This window comes from Drosophila santomea, chromosome 3R (genome assembly GCF_016746245.2).
Source record: "Drosophila santomea strain STO CAGO 1482 chromosome 3R, Prin_Dsan_1.1, whole genome shotgun sequence".
NCBI classification, from domain to species: Eukaryota; Metazoa; Arthropoda; class Insecta; order Diptera; family Drosophilidae; genus Drosophila; species Drosophila santomea.
The window spans coordinates 19609385-19631124 of record NC_053019.2 but is presented as its reverse complement, the minus strand read 5'-3'; the positions used below and the strand labels follow the sequence as shown (position 1 = coordinate 19631124).

The window sequence follows — 21740 nt, the reverse complement described above, 5'->3', positions numbered from 1 at the left end:
TCGGGACTCGCCTGCCATAATTATCGCATAGCAATCGCCCAGGGGACGCAGCGTGCAAATGTGTATTCTGTGTTTGCTGTGTATATGCTAATATATACGAATTTATATGGAATGGATGTACGGATATCTGCATTGGGAAGCTAGCCTAGATGATCCTGCGAAATCCCCGCTAAGTGAAGCCTTCAATTACAGTCGTCGGTGTGGCGCTGTCGGCGTCAATCCCCTGGTAATAGGATATTTTCAATTTCCATTTGCCCGCTCGTATATTTTGCAGTTTCGTATTTGTTTTAAGTTATGCGCCGCCCAAGTCTCTCCAGGGGAATCGTTCACTTCTCTTTTTTTCGCCTCCTCAACCGAACATATTTCATTGATACGCCGTTTCAATGGCACTGGCGGCGGAAACATGACAGGGTACATATATTCCGGAGGATATACATCTGGGCCTGGCTTGAATATAGCTGGAATATAGGGAATATTGTCAAAGCGGTGAGAAGAGCAGAGCTGCCACGGGTCGTCCTGGTCACGTAATTGAGGCAGCAACGGCTAGTGGCGTGTCTGCTGGAGCTGAGTCGATTTCTGGGCAATAGGAAACGAATTGTATGCACGGAAATATGACAAACAATCAAAACGAATTCGGAAAAACCGCAACACAAACCAACAAATGCGCCAGCTGAGCCCGAGATTTGTTTCCCCAGTAACCAGTAACCGATGGGATGGGTCTAGATGGGTTTCAATGCTCTGGATGGTTTGGAGGCAATGGATGGGATGGAGGTGATGGGTGGGCAGAGGCACCACTGCGAGTTAATGGAAATGGAGGCGCGGTCGGCGAGAGGCTGGAAAAATCCTGGACGCCTGGCACAAACGACAGCGACTACGGCGTCTGATGGAAATTTATTGCTGGCAACATACCCAAAGGGATTCACAAATATAATACTATAGTCGCAGCGATGGAGCAGTAGCAACAATACACTGAGCAAATAGCTAGCTGAATATACAGACAAATTGTTCGAAGTATTCTGCACATGCGGATATCTGATATTTTTAGATTTTATATCAATGTGAATAATAGTTTTGAATCTTTTTTATTTCCCCTTGCAGCCGTTACCCAATTAACTGCGGTTTTCCCTCAGTGCTGGATCAGTAAATGGAGGCGAGGACTGCATACAAACACGTACTCCATGTCAGGACGTTTGCCAGCCCCGAGCCTGATCCCTCCCAGCTTCGACCCAGCTAACATGGCTCAGAGCCGGCGGAGTGGAGAGCCAGCGAATTGGCGGGCGGGTAAAACTAACCCTATGAACAATTTCCCAAAAGCATCTGCAAAAACATACAAAATGCGGTTTTAGCCGCTGAGAGGAAATCTGTAGAGGGAGCGGGCACGAAAAATCTGTTGAAAAAATATATGACAGCTAGAACATGTTGCCAGCATTTCACCGCCCCGCGTCCTTGCCACCCCGCCCCCCCTCTCACTAACCCTATCACCCCATTCACCATCCGCCAAACAAAGCTGCTGTGTTGAGCCAAAAGTGAGCTGCAAGCACGCACTGTGCATATTTTGTTATGAAAATTTAAGTGAAATCACTAAAAATGCCAAACAAAACAGCAAGATATGCAAAAATGCAGCGTTAGTGGGCGTGGCAGTGTGGGAGGTGGGCGGAAAAGCCCTCGAGGCGGAAAACAGCTGTTGTTTGTGTTTGCTGCTGTTGCTGCTGTCTGCTGATGATGCTCGTCTGCCGCTTCTTCCGCTCCCGCAGTCTTATGAAAAATTGTTGTCAGTTTATAAAATGGTAGCTAGATGCGAGAGGCACTGCGCATCCTTCAAGTGCATCACGTGCACCAGATTCTCAAACAGGCAACTGATGCCAGAATGAAAATGGGGGTCTGGCTCATGGACCCTGGCTCATGAAAATGGGTCAGAGCTGAAAGTTTGTCCGGCGGACGGAGCTGGATCGCTTTTCGCTTGCAGTTTATGGCTCGTGTTACTCAATAAACATTTGTCAAGGCGATGCAACCTTCGCACCCAGCCACCCACACCCACACCCAGTCACACCCACAATCCTACGAATGTACCGCCAATTTGCTGCTATCGGAGCCAGCAGCATCCCATTTTCCTTTCGCTTTTCCTTTGCCAACTCGGCTCCCTTTTTACAGCGTTCCAGTGTCAATTATAACGTTTTATTGCCTCTTTCTTCGCATTGAGTACACGGCGGGAAAAAGAGGGTTTAAATGTAATATTTGGGTCAAGAAATAGGGGAACATATTTAGCATTAGTCAGCAGAATATCTTCATTTATATAATTATAAATTAATTTCATTCCATTTGATTGGCATCTTATTGTTAACACAATTACGTTATTTGGTTCCTGTTTTAATTATGAGTTTAGCCAATAATGCACTTTGTAAATTATGAATTCCTTTGTGAAATGCTTGCTATTTATTAAATTCTGTCGATTTCCTTACATTTTTTCCTTACATTTATTTCCTTATATTTATTTCCCTTTATTTATTTTTTTTACATTTGTTTCCTTACATTTATTTAACAATGTGCTGCCAGATTGAACTCATATTCCTTTGTCTGTACAAGCACATACATAAGCGCTAAAGGTAACTGGCGCACGAGGAAATTTATGATCAGTGACAAAAGCACATTCTCACCTTTGATATAGCTTTACTGCCTGAGCCCTTTTTCCACTTCACTCGTATATGGCCGATGTAGCTGGGATAAGAACAGGTCTGTCTTTGGTTTGTTCTGTTTTATTGTGCCCGCCCTTTTGTGGCTCTGTGGGTGGTTGTGGGTGGCTCAACATCTCCGCTGAAAACCACCTAGCCCACCTCTAAGCCCCGCCCACCTTGGAAAAGTCCGAAACCAGTGCCACGCATCGATGGCTCTTTTATGCGCTCCGCAGTTTTTCGTTTTTCGTTATTCGTTTTCCGTTGATTTTGCCTCATTTTTTTTTTTATTTTTTTGCGACCCTCGGCAGCATTTTTTGCACAGTGTTTGCCTTCGGATTTTTGCGATAATGGAGACAAATGTTGTGCTCTTAAATTTATCGATTGGTTGGCAAAAGTTACCAAAGGAAAATATAGCCCTGGATGGCGAATTTGTTTTTATGGCCGCGCCCGCTTGTTTGTTCATTCGTTGTGTTGCGTTGCGTTACGTTGCGTATACGCCCCGTGTTCGCCATTTTCGCTTAGCCTTTAAGTTGGCTGGCGGCGCACCTGAGTTTTCAATTTATATGATGTTTTCCATGGCCTAATAGAAGAAAAGCAAAGTGCCAGACAATGGACTTTGAGTACCAGATAATCTTGTGCCGAGATAAGCCAACTATTTGTGCAGAATGTTTGTCTGTTTCACCCACTTTTCCACATTTCCCCTTTGTTTTTTTGTTTTCTGTTTTTTTTGGGTGGGAAGCGTTGGACAGAGAAACTTTGCAATTGAAAGTTCAGCGCTTTAATTCAGAGAAAGGGGGAGAGAGAGAGGCAACTGCTTAAGTTTCCGCCGCCATAACGAGTTATTAATTGTGGCTGGGGTTTTGGGGCTTAGTGGGGGGCGGTGGCTCAGCTGACCGCTCCACAAATGACCTCGGTATGCCGGCATTCTCTATCTCGCGGTAAGCTTTCCCTCTATTCCTTTCGTTTCGCGCTCCTCGCCAGCGGCCTCAGCATTAAACACCACAACGTGCTCAAGGACCTCGGCGCCTGGATTTATGCAGCGTTACATTGGCATTAAAATAGCAAAAAGGGATTACGGGAGAGCACTGCGGGCCAGCTCTCATATTTTATTATATTTTTACATTATTTTTTCTTTTTTTTTTTTCCTATCCCCGCCAGCGCTTTTGGCCCCGCTTATTGCCCCCGCTTATTGCCCCCGCATCGCATCGCACTCTCTATTATGTAAAAACATAAATGCAACTTGCGTTGAGTGCTGTGCGAAATAAAATGCGATGACTGCGAAGCGATGCAGAAAAAGCTGCACGGCAAAATATATATAAGTTGCTTTGGATTTGGTCAAAAATGTGGCATACAAGAAGATTGCATTTTTAAAGGTATCTATGGCCAGCTTATTAGGTGGGATTATACAAGTGGTATGTTTATAAATCAAATTGAGGAGTTTAAATGAATAGAGTTCATGTCCTGGTTATATACATATTTGTATGGATATTTACTGACTATGTTAAAGTAATATAAACAGCTATACTTCAGAGGTAACTGCCACATTTCTTTCAGTGTGCTAGAAAAAGCTGCGCTCAGCTCACTCATTCCACATCGCCATTGTTCAGATGTGACTCGAACCTGGGGAGCGTACTTCGTATATACGAGGTATAGAATACAACTAGGGAGGAGAGAGTAAAAGGGGCGGAAGGCGGGAGGCGCCACGGATCCGAATCACTTACCTCGATTTGAAATGGCGGCCTCGACGGCGAACCCGCCGCTTCCGGCGTGCGCGTGCAGCAGCCATCCGAGGCTAATTACAATCAGAATGGGGCAATTCATTTGGAGCGGAGCGCGGTTGCGTCGCTGGCTGCTTTTCCTGATGCCGCTGGCGGTGGCGGTGGCAGTGGCAGTGTCGTGGGCGTGGCCGTGGACGTGGGCAGTGGTGGTGGGCGGGGCCAAGGCGCCAGTACGTATGCTACGCGAAATTATTTTCATTGTTCCGCGCTCGGCGCGTATGATGTGGAGTTTTTAGGTTCCGGAGTTCTCCTCTATTTTCGCCGGCTTTGTTATTAAATTTACTGCAGCTGTAGAGTTGCAAAGTGCTGTTCCGTTTATATATTTTTTTTGTACTTTTTTTTTTTGTACTTTTGCCCGTTTTAAGTTTTTATTTGGTTAAGCGCCAACATACTTTGCATAGTCGCTTTGCCGCTTTGTTTAATTTACAGTATTTCCAGTTTTTCAGTTTTTTTCAGCTTTTTTTCGAGCTTTCTAATTAGAAATCGAGCGAAGGACCGCAAGGAGCAAATGTGTGCGCTTTCCCTTGACAAATTGCGGCTGTGTTACGCGAAATATTTTCTAATTAATTTATATTGCACAGCTATTTGTTGTTGGACCCGAACAAACTAATTATCATTGTTCGCCTGCCGCTTGTCCAAGTGCACATTTATTTTTGCCAAATATCTGCAACGGAAATGTGGAAAACAAATAAATAATTATTATATTTCGCTTGCAACATGGCACATGCAGAGGTAAAACTTTCCCACCCGCTGGCAAAACCAAACAAATAAAAACCAAAAAAAACACGAAAAACTCTACTCGGCTTTATGCGATCTTTAAGCTAAACTCCGTTTCCACTTTGGGCCACAAAACTCTCAAGTGCAGCGTGCTTGGGAATGTTTTTGGTGCTCAAAGCGAACATTAAAGCGCAGGATATCTCAATGCGTGTGTGTGTGGCACTCGCATGCGCTCCATAAACCCACACACTCACACACACATGCACCGAAATGCGTCTGCGAAACTTCACTGACACGCAAAATTACCCCACAAAGTGCAATTAGCACACAAGTTAAATTATAAAAGTTGCGTTTTTTAACCTTTTCCCTCAGCGTTGATCCTTCGCCCACCCACACACATGGAAATTTTGGACAAAAGGAGGGGAGAGTGGTGAATGGTGAATGGCCGGGTAAACAACACTTCAAGAGCAAAGTCCAAAGCCAAATAACAAATTGTTCCTAGGGCGGTGCAAGCCCACACCACCGCAACCCCTTGTGCCATATTTAATGACAAAGTTTTGCATAATTTCATGAGTTTGCTGCGTTATCCTGGCCACATGAGCTCGGGTAAGCCGAAGAAAAATCAGCAAACTGAAAAGTTCAAATTATTTCATTATCGCTTTCGTGCAGGGCAAAACTACGAGCACAAAAATCAGAGATGAAGGGCAGCGGAAATGTGCTCGAAAAAAGCCATAAAAACAAACTGCGGCCCGGCAGCAGGATGTCGTGGTCAGTGGAATGGGTCGCGACGGCTGGGTAAAAAAGTAAAAAAAAAAAAATGAAATGAAGTTATAAATTTAGATTAACCCCTGCAGCCGATGGCGGCGACTCACTTTCGCTCTCACTTTGGCAAACGGGGCCTGAAAAGTCCATTAAAAGTCACAAGGCAGCGGGTGCCCATAATTATCTATCGCTTTCATTATTACCCTGGGCATCCAGTGGCGCCAGTTATCAAGTATACGTGGCTACGTGGCTCATGTCCTGGAGGAGCAATAAAATATTTGTATCTATCCCGGTCCAAGGCTCTAAGTAGGTCGCGTAGGTGGCGTTGGTGGAGCGCAGCTACAAATCTGCACCGGGCATATAATTACTCAAAAAGTTACCCCGCTCGCTGTGGAGATTCCTGGTACAGGATAGCCGGGATATCTCCGGTTTTTATGCGCGATGATGCCGGCAAAAAGGCTTTTATCATGTAGGCGGTAAATAGCCGTAAATAAACAGGACGGCGCATAAAACGGCAACAAAAGACGCGCCCAGGTCGCCAGGCCGCCGTTGTCATCGCCACCAATGGAGGAGGAGCATTAACCGAAGGACATGGGCACTTTTAGAAAAACCATAGACTGAAACCAGTTCAATCCACAACTAACTTTAGGTATAACAGAAGAAGATTTAGATCAATAAGCCATGAAAGCCAGTTATTTAATATTTAAATTTGTTTACCGATTCCCGATTGCAATAAGTGGATTAAGTTGGCTGAAGCTCTTGGCGGCTATTTGGGCCTATTAATTTAGCATCCTTTTTTCCCTGTGCATCGCCTGCTGTCATCCACTGTTGCTGGAGGACCAAGGTTATCGGTTTTATGGGGCTTTGGCCTACAGATTTTTATATGTGTGCCACATGCTGTGCACTGCTGCCTTTATTTATGAGGCAGGCGGCCATCCCAGCCAGCATCGCAGGATACTACACAGGCTACAAATTTCTGAAGTCCTGCAATTTGATCTTCGTGTTTCGGTCGGTCAGAGAGCTCTGGCTAAATGTTTTAACAATGTTTTTATCGGGCTCTTGTCGAGCCTTTGCCGCTGCGGTGACTGCGGTTGCCTGGTAGCCAAAAAAAAAAAAACAAAAAAAGAGCCAGAGTCATGACCATTAAAGTTTAATATTCTAATAAAGCGGATTTAATTATTTAAAAACAACATTGCCACGTCCGAACGCCGACGGTTTTTAATTTTTACGCGCTCTGTTTCGCTGTCGCAAGGCAACTTGAGACGACTTTCGTCTAAATTGCACTTTGCGGTACAATTTCCAGCTGCAAGTTTGCCAGAGCAAGTCGTAATTAGTTTTTGCCGGTTTGCTGTGAAACTGATTTTCGCTTGACGGGCGGCAAAATGGGTTGGCCGCTGCAGGAACTGAATCCGAGGGCAAAGAAATAGCTGCGTCTTTTGTCAGCCGGGGGTTTTACGCCCCACCCCCACCCCCACCCCTCTTCCGACCCTGTGGTTGACTGGCGGAACTTTAAAATGGGTTAATTGCATTGTAAACTAAACGAACAAATGGCAAACAAGTGGCACAAGAGGGCAACAAGACAGCAAAAGCGGCAAAAACACCAACGAGCCAACGAGGCAACGAGGCAACCAGCTTGCAACTGCAGATTCGATTTGAGCTTTGGCTTATTTATAAATCTGCAATTTCACCCTCCTGCTAAGTTTCTCATTCTTTGCAAGTTTCGCTTGGCAACCGACGAGTGCATCATTAAAACAAGTTTTCCCAGGGATAAGTTCTTGTGCAACGACAACCAGTTACCTGGTATCTGTTTCATCAAAGTTCTGCACTGATCCAATGTCGCTGACCTTAAGGAAATGCCATTTCTGTTGCTGTCCAGAAAATATCTTAAGATGTGTAAAGTGTAAGCATGCTGCCTTATAACACATATATTCCCCATCTAAAGGCAGTTATACAGGGTATAATTAGTCAGTTGGAAGAGCCAGTAAGCCTGGCAGAAAACAAAGCAGGCAAAACTCTTTTTAAATCGCAGCAGCCTGCGAGGCGTGTAATCAAAGAGGGGAATATGGCTAAAATATCTAATAGAAACGCACATGCGGCAACCCTTTTCCCCAGTGAAGAATTTCCATCCAGAAATGCCTGTGGCAGTGAATTATTTGCAATTCTGCGAGAACGTAGCTGACAGCGACCATGGGCGCCACATTGTCATCGGAATGATTAACAAGGCGGGCCACAAAGTTGCCAACTTGCTGCACAAAGGCGGTTGGTATTGAAGGAAAAAAAAAAAAAAAGAAAATGGGTATAACCCCAAAGCTCTTCACACACAAAAGCCCGTTGCGTGGAAAGTTCAAGCCGAACACTTGCCACAAACTCCGGCGGATTGACACGGCAACAATGTGGCAAGATGGTAAATGGTGGATGGTAGATGGTAGCCATAGCTCCACACGCACGGATATTCCGATCCCCAACCTAATATGCAGTTGACAAGTTTTAATGAAAAAAAGAAGAAAAAATTCTACGTAGAGAAGACGAACGACAGGATACTAGAAGTGGTAGAAGTAGTGGAAGATGTAGATTCAGCCGGCTCGATAAAAGATTATTAAAATTTTCCAAACGAATGGCAAAAGTTCACTGCAGCAGTTTGTCAAAGGTTCAAAAGGTTATCTGCAACACACACTCACACACACACACAAGCCGAGAATCTTACGCTCGGAAAAGCGGTGGAAACTCACTCACTTGACGACCCCTCACTCAGTTCACGTGTGCGCGGGTCTACAAAGTTGACAGACATTTTCCACAAGCAAAAGTCAAGCACCCATCCAGTACTCGACTCGCATGCGAATTTCCCATGCACAGATGGGGTCAGGAAAGTGGTTCCTCCATCGTATCTTATAGTCTCATTTTATTTCATAAATTTCGTGATGTTTCTTACCCACTTTTAGTTTAAGGACTTGCTGTGTGTTACTAGCCAGGTGACCACGAGTGTTGGGGCTTTAAATTCGACGTTATCTGCTCGCAAGCAGTGCAAATTAAATTCTGGGCTCACTGGACAGCGGAGGTAGCACCATGAATGCCCGTACATGAAATATGAAAGTAATCTCCGCATATATTAAGGCATTTGACGGCTGCTTTAATATGCAGCCAGCCGGCAAAAGGAGGCATCTCCTAGCTCCTGGGCCCTTGATACTTTGCATTTTTGCTGAGGCAAACATAATTCGTCTATTATGCAGGCTGCCACAGAACAGGACGAACACACACACACACACACTGCCTTACACACACAGCCACACACACACATGGGAAATGAAATGGGGGATGGGGATAGGACATGGTATGGTATGTGGGGTTTTTCTGCCGGAGTTCATAGATCCTGACTGCCGCTGTATTCACTTGGCAATTACTGCTTTATTTATTATGCCGAAATGGATTATCCCTTGCAGTGCCCGGGGATGCAATTTCTGCTTGTGCTGCTATTTTGTGCCGTCAACATTTTTTTTCCCCCATCCGTGCTGCAAATTTTCCGAAGCACTTGTGTCGTCCTCGTCATCATCGTCGTCGTCGTCGTCGTCGTGGCTCCCAATGGAAAATATTTGCATGGAAGAACTGTGTGGCAACAAGGCTTACGGCTGCATCCAACCTATCGTGTATCTAATCCAGTGGCTGTTGCACCGTTTAAAGGGTAAAATGCCCAACGTCGAAACATCCTGGGCACGCAATTGAATTAAGCAAAAATAATCCTTTGAAATGGCATTTAATGGCAGGGCTCTGAAGCCGTTTAAATGCAAATACCTCGGGACGCATTGTTCGAACCGGACGTGGCTGGCCTCTGGCACACGGCGAAATTTGTAACAAATTCGATGCACACGAAATCCATAAATCAAATCAATAAAATGACAGCATGAAAAATTGCCAACACAAAAAACCGCAGGCCAAACCATTATTTTGGAGTCAAAAAATCGACAGCAAAATGGCAAAAATGTCGCCAGTTTTGCCCTTTTTTTCCTGCGATTTTTGCCATTTTCAGAGCACGAACAATGCGCGGATTCGAATGAAATCCGCAACCGCATTTTGAATGGCAATCAGCAGTTAGAAAAAAGCCAAGGCAACAATAATAATAATAGCAATAATAATAATAAAAAGAACAATAGCGAGTGCGATATGCAATGGAAGCTAACCTTTTCGACACCTACAAATAAATAAATGGCCAAGTAAATATTGAAAACAGCGCCAAGGCAAACACCCAAACACCCAAATGCAAAAAAACAAAAAACAAAAAGGCGTTCTGAACTGGGTAAGCAAACAGGAAAAGGCTGTATAACACGATTGTTTCCAACGCAGGGCGTTTTGGGAGTCTGGTACCGGGCAACGGGGCGTATGGGTAACAAATAAAATTGTTGACTATGCCATAAAGCGACAGCCAGAGTTGCAGGAGCAGCAGAAACCGAAACAGAAACGGAGACAGAAACAGAAACAGAAACAGAGACAGTAATGTAGAAGACAACGAGATTGAATGAAAATCCTCGTATGACATAAAAAATAATACGCAACATGCGAAAACAGGCAAAACTGCACACACAGACAACAAATGGCAGAATATCGCAGCCAAAGGATTGCGAATCCAAATACGACTACACGAATCCGGGGCGTATTAGTTATATTTCCCTTCGGCTGTCACTTCTTCTGTGGCGTCAGCTGGCCAGGCTGAAGCCCAAGAAGCCAAAATCCCAATCCCAATCCGCATCGAGAGGAATGCCAAGTGGAGAGGAGCTGGCGAGCGGAGAGAGAAAATGCCGCTGGCAGGAATGGCAATAATAATACGTTATTGGGAATATTGATTGCTCGTATTAGGGAGATCCCATACCGAAAGCGTGCTAGGATTTCCCTGTTTTCCCCGGCCAGGAAATTCGCATGACAGCGTTATGACGGGCACGCACTGATAAATGCCCCGAAAGTCGGGGGCCAGTTTGTAGGTAAAACCAAAACCAATGCCAGCAGCAGGTGTTCTTTGTTTAACGCCCAAATGACTTTCGCATTTCTGCCCCACCAAATATCCCACATTCAGTGCCCGAGAAGCACACTCAACTGGCAACTGGCAACTGGCAACTGGCAGTGGCAGAGTTTTTTTTGTTCCTGCCCCCGGATATCTGATGACATGCAACGGTTCTGTCAACAGGAAATCCAAAGCCAAAGCGAAAGCCAAAGCCAAAGCCAAGGCAAACGAAGACAAGCCCAGGCGCAAAGACCAGCTGTGATTAATAAACAAATTGAAATACCTTCGGCTAAATAAAGAGCCGAAGACGCGACTCAATAAATCACCGGCTTATCCACTCCCACGGCGACTGGGCCAAATCAATTATAGCCGAGCACACACAAAAACATGGCCTTAAACAACGTGGCAGATAATTTATTGATTACCATTAACAAACAGCATGTCAAGTAAGTGTCATTAGAATGTCAACGCATGTTGACGAAGACGCTGCCCCCAGGACACTCCTGCTCCCCCATCCTGCTCCCCATTCTGCTCCCCATTCTGCTGTCTTTGTTGGCTGTCTGGTTGGATGGCTGGCGAGTTGGCCAACTGCCTGATGGACAGTGCCGCCCTTAGACCCCTGACACCCGGAACCCCCCCGGACTCTAGGCCTTTGTCACGCTCATTAATTTGCGCCGCGTGGTGTGTGTGAGAACAAGTTCATTTCGTTTGCAATTTCCCGCCGAAGGCGTTGGGTTACTGACCGCGACTCCATCAACCGTTGACAACGCAAATTGACCAAGTTGGCGGGCCAAGAAGCTGCCTCGCCATTTTAGCCACCACCTTTGCCAGCTGTCTGCGCTGACAGGTCGAGGGTCGTGGAAAAAAAAGCACACAAAATACTGACAGTTTGACAAATTGTTTATGTAAATGGAAGTGCAAGTGCTTGAACAGGGGGACCTCGGATCGCAAGAAATTCGCTGGGGCCAAAAGCTTAGGCATATTGGCTTAGTGACACGTTTTTCCGTATTCTCTTCTGGCACTCCGCTTCTCCGGTTCTCTGGTTCTCCGCCACTCTGGTTCTCCAGCTGGCTGGGATCCATATCACGCTGGCCAAGAGTAAACATCTAATTTACTGTTTGTGCTCTTTAATTGTTTGCCATGCCCAAGGGGACAGCAGAACGCTCGAGATACGCTGACAAGCTGAATGGCTGGGCAGTGAATGGTTTTGTCGGCCCCATAAATGACAACGACCTTCGCGGGTTTGAGAATTCCGAGAGTTTCCAGAGTTTTCACAGTTTCCAGGGGCAGCAAGTGGGTGGCACCCTAAAGACTCTGTCCTGGCAATTAAAAACGGCTGCTTTCTTGGAATTTCAACTGCGGCTAGCGTCTAGCCTGCAGCGAGTTATATAGTTCAGGTTCTCAGTTCTCAGCTCGCAACACTGAGAAAAATAATGGGAACTAGGAACTTGGAATGGGAAGTGAAAGAAACCATATGTAGATAATCTAAAGGTAAACTGCAAGACAGCTTTTAAAATCCTTAGAGCTTCAAGGAGTGTGTAAATTGAGGTAATAGTAGTGCTATCTATATATAACTATATAACTGTACTATCATATTTTTTTTGCAGTGTAGACCTGGCCAACTGGTTTAAGTTGGCTTCCTTCTGGCGGTTAGGCCGACTTCCTGGGCGTCGCTCTTGGTTGGTGGCCAGCAAAACGCTTTGCCAGCTTTCTTTCGCCTGCTAGTTTTCATTTGCTTTATGAATATGCGTGACGTGCTTGAATGTATGTGTGTTAGAGTGTGTTAGCGTGTGTGTGTGGGTATGCGGGTGTGTGTGTGAGTGGACACAAAAGCTGTTGCTTGATTTCCAGCTTTTCTGCTTAGCGGCAGGCGGCTGCTGAATGCCTTTCCGCCAGACTTGCCGAAGGGCAGAAAGTTTTCCTTTTGAAACTGAAATAGCTCCGGCCCGTTTCCTTCGGGGTCCTTTTAAAGGGACCTTTATGGAACGACTTAGTGATACAGTTTTTTTTTTGTTGTTGTTTTTGCCTCTTCCAAGCCGTTGCTCTGCTTTTGGCGTTATTAACTCTAATTACCACATTAAACGACAAAGTGTCTTAATATTCAATTATAAGTTTTTTCCTTTTGGGCCGTACAATATCCTTGCGTGTCCTTTGCCGTTTGCGGTGGACTATTGGAAAAGTTTTGCCGATATTCGTATTCGGGAGCATTTTGTTGTGTGCTTTTGGGCTACCAATTTATGTGACCCAGAGCTACTGGCTTTAATGATGTCTAAGTGCTTACAAATTCTTTCACCAAATGTGTTTAGTGTTTAGATTGCTTTTGATTTTGTTTCGTGAACGTTGGACAACGGCAGGCCTAATGTATGATACCCCAGTGATGGCTTACCTTCGGAATCAAGTCGATTTGAATCGATGAAATGAATTGCGCTTATTGACTTTTTTTATCCACACTACTGGTAATTAACTGTTGCTAATGGCACTCCTCGTTCGTATAGATACACAAAGAAAAATGCTGTAGGTATTACGTGCTTAGATAAGCAATATGAAGCATTGAAACATATGTATACACGCATCTAAATTAGTTACCTGCCAATCTGATATTGGGAACTTTTCTCCCTGTGTACGCACTAAACTCGAGTGCAATTTGAGCCCTACGATGGCTTCATCAGGGAAATGCCTGACGCCACGCAGAAAAAAACACACGCTGTCGTGTGACAGCAACTCAATAAACTAATGAATGCTTATAAAGTCAGCGTCGCTGACAGAATTTTAATTAAAGAACCGTGAAGCGCTAATTTCGCATATTAATAACCGAGACAGGACTACCACTGCCACTACCCACTACCGTGCACGCCATGACGAGAAGGCCACAAAGGATGTCTAGATGGGTACAACTAGCTGAAAGGCGCCGACTCGTCCTGCAACTGAGACTTCCACTGTAACTGAAACTGACTGAAACTGAAGCGGAATGTGCTGCGATCTGCAGCTGGCACACACAAAGGCAATAAATAAAACAGTAGCAGGAGTCGTCTACTCCACAGCCATTTAAGTAGTTCAAATTAATTTCAATTCAGCTCGCACATGTCCCTCCACTCTGCTCCACCACATCCACATCCACATTCAGAGTCCCACTCAATCCGGCGGATGGATGAGGTGGATGGGTGAGTGGGTGGTGTTAGGGAATTTCTCGCCTCACCTCGTCTCTGTGGAGTATTTTATTTCGACGGCACACGTTGCAGACATAAAAGTCGCCGCGCTGCTAAATTATAATATCAATTATTTTGCAGCACAAAACTCAAAACACATTGGAGCAGAACGGCGACAGAGGACAGAGGCAGCAAAGGACTCTTCTGGCGACAGGAAGAGGAGCAGGTTAAATGCTCGCCGGCAGCAGGAATCTCCTGCCATCCTGCCATCCTACAGTCACCCAGTCATCCAGTCATCTGAAATGAAGGCTCTTTCGCCGGAGGCTGCAGTAATTACAACTCGGTATGCAAATGGCAGCTAACTAGCTGTGTCAGGTACGCAAACAAAGTGACAGCTTCGCACCGCTCGTCTCCTGTTTTCCCATTTTCCCTTCCTGTTTAACTGTATTCAGAGTTCAGTTTTCCAGTTTATGGGCGCTCGGCTCATTTTGTTGCGTTTTGATGGCTTTTCAATTATGCGCTATCAATTAACCAGGCCACAACCCATTTACCGACGGCCCATTAACTTTGGCTTTTGCCCGCAAATCAAGTTGTGTTTGCGTTCTGCACGTGTGTGTGTACGCGTGTGTGTGTGTGTGTGTGTGTGTAACAAGAGGATATGCATGTCCTTGAAAAGTCAGCTACTTAGCTACAAAGTTTACCGATTTGGAGCCTAGTGTTTGCTTACTTTTCAAAACCATAGAGTAGCCTTTCAGTTATAGTTGCTATATTTCAATTTTCCCCAGTGCAGAAGTAGTAAAATCCATCTTATTTTCTACCCGAAAATGTGTGTTAAATCAAAGAGCATGTCAAAGTCAAACTTGGCCTGTGGCATTTTCCCTGTCCAGTCCTTAGATTCATTACACACCAACGCCTCGCCAATCTGAGGAGCTTTGCAACTTTAATTTAAGCACAACACGACGTTTCTGCTCTTGCCTGATGGAAAAAACTCATTAAATCAATTTCACACCAGACCGAAAGCCAGACCAGTTAGCACTTTTCAGGGCCGATAAAAAAAAGAAATACAAAAATTTCGAGCTAGGCCGCCTGTTGGCCAAAACCTTTCCGGATTCTTCGCACTCCCCGTTATCGCCGCCAAAACTCAAAAGGCGCGTCAAAAGCCGCTGCTGCCGCTCCAGATGAGTAGGCCCGGAAAATGGGAGACCCACCGAAAATAGCCGACCAACCGACCGACCGCCTGGTGGCTAGCCATTGTTTGGGGAAAATGCTTTTCACAGCCCTTTGTTTTCCATTCCGCTCCTTGGGGCTGCTTTTCGCCTTTTTCTCTACCAGAGAAATTGTTTCTGCGTGATTGAGGTTTTCCGGCAGACCTTTTCTTCAATTCGCAGCTGCTTAGCTGCGGCCGAGGACCAAAAGAATCCTGGCGAGCATTTAAAGAGGACAGAGGACCTAGTGCAAAATGTCTTTGTGGCCGCAATTCATAAAATTTGCAATCGCCCTACTGGCTATTTTTAATATTTTGATTAATTTGGGCTTCCCTTTGTGTGTGCCAGCCACGACAAAAAAAAATAAAAAAGATGTTTTGCCACAAAGTGTAAATTGTTATCAGCGCTTGATCTTTTTCCAGAGTACAATGGAAAACCCTTTTCGCCAAAGATAAACTTTTTTTTGTTAGAACGAAATAAAATCCAACAAAAGCCATGGCGGAAATCAAAGGAAAGGGACCTTCACCTGGCAACCCTCACAAGTGCTAATGGCGAACGGAGAATTCGTAGATCAGGGCCGAAAAATAAGGAAAATAATCTAAATGCAAATAAAACTATTTTCATGTCACAACACAATGGCTTAAACAAAAAAGGGGAAACAACTGAAGGAGCTGCAAAGAAATTCAGGGCGCCGAAAAGTATGCAACGTAAAAGGAGAGCGAAAATAAACACCAAGCAATGGCACACATTTTGAATACATTTATTTGCACATTTGGCAATGCAAACAGCGGGAAAAGTCTGAAAAGCCGGTCGAGAAAGCCCGGCCCAAAAAGAAAGAACCCTTTTTGCGCAGCCAAGATGGCGAAAAATGATGCTTCCCCCCTTCGCATCCGAAATGAGTGAATTGTGTAACCCTTGCAATGATTTGTTAAATTACAAGCAAAGTTTTTCCAGTTACCAGGGGAGCTGGCAGCTGAAGCTCCATTCAAGTAATTAGTGAAAACCTTGGCTATGGCAATGAAAAATTGCCTGAAATTGGGCGTGAAAATGGCTTCCAACGTGTTTGTAGGGTTAAAGCAATTCCGTTATTCCCTTTTTATTTTTTTTATGGCTGATGCCTAGGAAAATTCCCCAAAAGTCACATTAAACACTCCAGTTTTCATTAGCGTTGCGTTCTATCAAGATCAAGTTCTAATTTTCATTTTTTTTGGCTCGGCACTCGTAAGCCATTACTAATGCAGATAATTACAGTTTTAATGTGTGCTATGCATTCAGCGCGGAAAACTTTAAGGACAAATTAATGAAACTTATCGGCGGCGTGTATTCAGGCAATCTCAGTCTTTTCTCTGTGAAACGGCAACTTTTTAATGGATCTCCCCCCCAGATTGAGGCAAAGTTGTGCCAAAACTTAATCCGCTCCGAAAACTCGGAGCCTGGACAAACATTTCAGGCATCCGCATCCCATGATCCAAGTATCCGAGTATCCAAGTATCCAAGTATCCGAGAATCATCGACGTCCGCCTAGAAAGCTGCTGCTTTCAATAAACAAATTTGTACGCAAATATTTTGGTACACAAATTTCTGCCAGGCTACTAAATATTTTGTGTAAAGTCGTTGAGCATTCACAAAGATTGCAATAATGACAGTCGAGGCTCAGAGTGGGCGTGGCCGGAATTGTGTAGTTCCAAGGGATGGGAAGGGGGGGCTAAAAGGGGGGCGCATCCATGGCGCAGAGTGTGTGTAAACTGGAGCAAAAGGCGGCATACATTACGGAAACGAAACGAGGCGCACGAACCTATGGAATGGAGCTTGGAGCTCCGCTCCAACTACGGACTGAAGCGGGACAGACACAGACACAGATACACACATACAGGAATGCAGACATGCGGACACACACCAGCACACAAAAGTCAACATAAAATTTAATTAAAAACTTTGCAACAACTACAGCGATGGGGCGTGTGCCGCCTTCGAAAATGAACCAACATAATGCAGCGCCAGCGGAAAACGTGAGGAAAACAGCCCAAAGACGACTGACTTGCCGGCGAATTTTGTATCTTTGCGCAACGGCAATCCGAATTGCCAGTCGCAAGTTGAGGCAGTTCGAAGTGGGCACGGGGAAAAATAGGGAATAACAATATTAAAGAAATATTTGAAAATTCTTTTTCAAATATATGTATAAATATAATAAATGTTCAACAGCCTAATAAGCTCTTAAGCATAAAATGAAATCACTAAACTTATGTACGTGCTCCTTCCGCACTTATAAGACAACATTTTTCTTGCGCTGTAAACACTCCACTCGATTTCTATGCCAACGAACGAACTATGAACTTGGAGTTAGTTAAATTGGCCAAGAATATTGAGCAAAGGCTGGCCTAAATAAAAACTCTAAGGATGCTAAAAAACAGGCAGCGGCCGAAATTTAAATAAATAAAATGGCTGAAAATAGCGATGCCAAGGCAGCAGCAGCAGTAGCAACATCTTCACGATGATTCCGATGGTGATGCGGCAAAAGGAAAACCAATTACGAATTCAAATGAAATTCATGAAATTCCAGCCACTTTGTGCCGAACTTAAACCACGTCTTTGTAATATATATCACATTCAGAGCCTCCCGGAAATAAAAATACAAGGAAAAACAGGAAGAAGGTGGCATAGTTTCGTAGGGCATCCTCGGGAATCGGAATTGTGGGCGTACATGTACATGGTACATACCCGGCCTCCCGGGAGACTTGGAAACTGAAAGCTTGAGACTTCTAGAGGCATTTAAATTGCCGGCATGATTTGAAATACAAATTGAGCAAATTGGCAGGAAAAACTGTGCAAAGTGCCCTTCGACCGCAATGGCAAGTGAATTGAGGTAGGATGTGGCATGTGGCAGCGATGCCATCGGGAAACTTCGAATATCTAAATTTCTTTGTAATATTCCTCTTAAAGTTTGCCATCTCTGTCGTGAAATTACTATTGATTTTGGCCCGCGGAATATGAGTACACTCAGATAGTCAGATATCGAGTTACGCGAAAGCCATAATTAAAATGTTAAAAATGTGGTCACGGAATCTTTGGAAGCCTCCGCTTTCTGGCTTTTAATGGGCGATGTCGTAAATGATATGGCCACCGCATTGAATTTCCAATGAATAGCGACCCACGCCAGTGGTTCAAATGCTTTTTGGCGGCACTGGCGGTTTAGATGGCCTGGGGTGCCGTGTTGTTGTCACCTTGACAACCACCATGGAGAAGAGCTCGTTAGCCAGCTTAGCTACAATTTATCTCCTGCTGCAATTGGCGACCCACAACCACAGCCATCAGCACTCAGCACAAAGCTCCTCTGGCCGCCTAATCGCATTCAATTAACACACAACACACACCACACACAGTACGACTGAAAGCCGAAAAAAAAAGAAAAGAAAACTGGACTTGGACGCAACTTTCTAGCCAAAGGCAAGACAATGCTGAACTGAAAACGCTCGCAAGAATAAGAGCAAGTCCAAAGTGCATGGCAGAAAAGCAAATCCAATAAAGTTGTTATTGCTTTTGTTTCGGCTGGTCGAAAGGCGTTTATAAATTACTTAAAGCGCTTAAGGCCGGAGAAAAGAAAACCCATTTGATGGCAATGGCGAATGGCGAATGGGCCAACAACTTGTGGCATGACCGAGCCTTCGAAGTCAATCCCGGCAATATGTTCGCCGCTTTTCCTATTGCCTTGGCCATCTTGGCTGCTGAGCAGATTAAAGCGTATCGTGTAGCAGCAAATCCAAACCGCAAGCGGCCAACAAAGGAGGAAATCGAGGAAAACTGGCGGTGGAGAGGAGTGCAGAAGTGGAAAAGCAGAAGAGCGGGAAAGCGGGAAAGCACTGGGAAAGCCTACCAATTGAATATCAATCAACTTTTGGGGCGTGCGTGTGCGTCGGCCAAAAGGAGCTGAAACAAAGGAGGCATTCAAGTGGGTGTGGGTTTGGATGTGGATTTGTTTTGTGCATGTGGATGTGGATGTGGATGTGGATGTGGGCACGAGCCAAGTGAAGTGGCCTTGCTCCCTCCCACTCCCATAATGGAATTAAAACTGGCAATTTCGGAGCAAATTACTTGATAGGCTGTCTTGTCTTGCAAGTGTTATGGCTGCTGCACGGGAAAAAAACCATAATCGGCTTACTCTGGCATTCATAAAGTATATTCTAGCACAGGTTTTTACTCCACTGCTAATTGCCAAAAATTGGGAAGTACACAGAAAGCTCTGGCTTTTCTTTATCTATTTAAAATCAACATTGTTTTGGGTTTAAGTAAGTAAGCTTGTAGTTAGCTTGTGTTGAAAGTCTAAGAATGGAGTCCCTCATAAATGAAAGTACAATATTTTCTCTCAGTGCTCCGACTCGCCCGCACATTGCCATTGTAGAAACGCGTCTAACCGAATTAGGCAACACAAATCAATTGCATTAAATGGCAGCTAGCGCGTGTCTTCGCCCCTTTGGGCTGCCAATGCCTGTGTGGTTAGGATTCCGGCTGCCCTATCCGATTTTGCGAGCATTTTAGCATACGAAATTGGTGTACACGTCTCGAATGAGAATGTGGAATACTTTCGGGCAAACCAAATGCCAGAAACAATTGTGATGGCCTGAAAAGGCAGCCAAATAAATGCCGACGAACAGCTGCAAACGACTTATTTATGCCACAAAGAACTCAAAGCCCATTCCACAGCGCCATCGTATGATATCCCTATTATCGTTTGCTTCTCGGGATTAAGTCTGGATCTGGATCTGGATCCTAATTTACACAGCTTCTGGGTATTTACCTCTTCTTCCAGGGGCGCAAAAACTTTTTTCCCAAATGAGAGAAGTCGAATGGAATGCCTTTCGGCGAATGCTCTTAAGTATTTAAATTCAGCGGATTTTTATGAAGCTCTCGCATTCCTTTGCCTCTCGCCATCGCATGTGTTTATTTCATTTCTCATTTTCACAAACATTTTCCCACCAACACACCCACCCACTCACACATTGTATACATATACAGCTAAGGACGCCACATGCCAAGTTCTACTTCATTTCATGTCGGCATTTGCACATTTTCCTTATTCTTCCCATTGGGTGTGTGTGTGTGTCTCTGTGTTGAGCGAAATTTTGTTATACTTCTGGTTTCTGAAGGCGGCAAAAACAAAAAAAAAACACAAGAGGAAAGTGCGACTTGGAAGCCACCGCAAAACAATGAAAATTGGTTTTGTTACTTTGCTTACTTTCGCAGACTCTCTTCTTTGGCTAAGACCGTTCTGCGGCTTAGCCCCCTTGGCGGTGGCTTTTATTGCCCGCCCTGTTATTGTTGCTTTATTTATTTGGCAGCTGGCGGGAGTAAAGGAGCCACAAAGCCACCCAAACACAACACCACCCATCCTGGCATACTGGCATCCTAGCCAGGCACCCAAGGATACCGAAGCTACCACTTCTGCCGCTGATGGCGTTGAGTATTATCGCATAAAATCCAAAATGTAAACACTGGCTCAAGTCGAGTCCTTGCAGCACGTACACGTTTATATTCTAACCGACATTCGCTGCCAATTTGAATATATTTCAGTGCGAACAGCTCCCACAAGAATTCACTAATATGCTGCAAATTATTACCTGGGCCAGCGCCACTGGAACTCATGTGACGAACGATCGTTTCCCGTTTTTATTATCCTTCAAGGTTTGCACTTTTATCTCTTATTGGCTTAGTTTATACACTTGACTCAATTAAGTTAGTTTAGTTTAGCAGTCGGTGAACAACTGCTTGCTTTTGGTTTTAGTTTTAGCACACTGCACAAATAACCATTAGCCTGCTGCAAGAATCCTTTTTGCTGGCACAGCTGATGTCCTGCTGGGGCTTTTGGGCTTCAGCTTCAGCTACAGGATTTCTGCTCCTGCTGGAAAACACTAAGAGCGAGTCGCGCGCGATTCGTGTCAACTGCGTCGAAGGGTTCACTTTCAACTGAAACACTGCTGGCCGTTCGCCGTCGTTTCTCAGCGCCCTGCATTCGGGTTCGGGTCAACACTTCGGCTAGCCTCGGCTGCCTTCGGCTACGCCCACGAGGCCAGCCGAGCGGCGGTGAGAGAGGGCGCTGCTCAGAGAGCGCAAAGTGACTGGTCTCTCTCCCAGTTCGCCGCAGGACAACTGTGCCACGGCGAATTGGGCATTACCAACTCAAGTTGTTAGACTTGGCTGCTCTGCACTGCCCTGGCGTTGGCCATAAAACATAATTAACAGTTTTGTTTACAGAAGTCCACATCGATATAAATACAAAAAGACATTGCTTCTATTGTTCTTTGCACTTGAATTCGTGTATATACATAAACACTTTTCCTTGAAAGTTAAGCTTAAAAATCTAATTTAAACAGTGTTTTTGGGGAGGCAGCGCAGATAAACCCTTGAACTTTAAAGTATCAACTAAAGGTAATACTTACTTGAATAATCTAGTTTTTGTATTGCTTTCGAGCTTTAAAGTC

The 21740-nt window shown here is 44.9% G+C and overlaps 1 protein-coding gene across 1 annotated transcript in view; it reads right to left on the bottom strand.

Annotated features, from left to right (window-relative positions):
* The window catches only part of LOC120452682 (limbic system-associated membrane protein), a 64249-nt gene extending 43036 nt beyond the window's left edge, over positions 1 to 21213 (bottom strand). The window contains exons 1-2 of the mRNA XM_039637032.1: positions 20880 to 21213; positions 4394 to 5114 (exon numbers count right to left, since the gene is read on the bottom strand). Coding sequence (XP_039492966.1) covers positions 4394 to 4649 — 256 coding nt within the window. The 5' untranslated portion in view covers positions 4650 to 5114; positions 20880 to 21213. The remainder of the gene's footprint in view (positions 1 to 4393; positions 5115 to 20879) is intronic.
* Between the last annotated feature and the right edge of the window lie 527 nt (positions 21214 to 21740).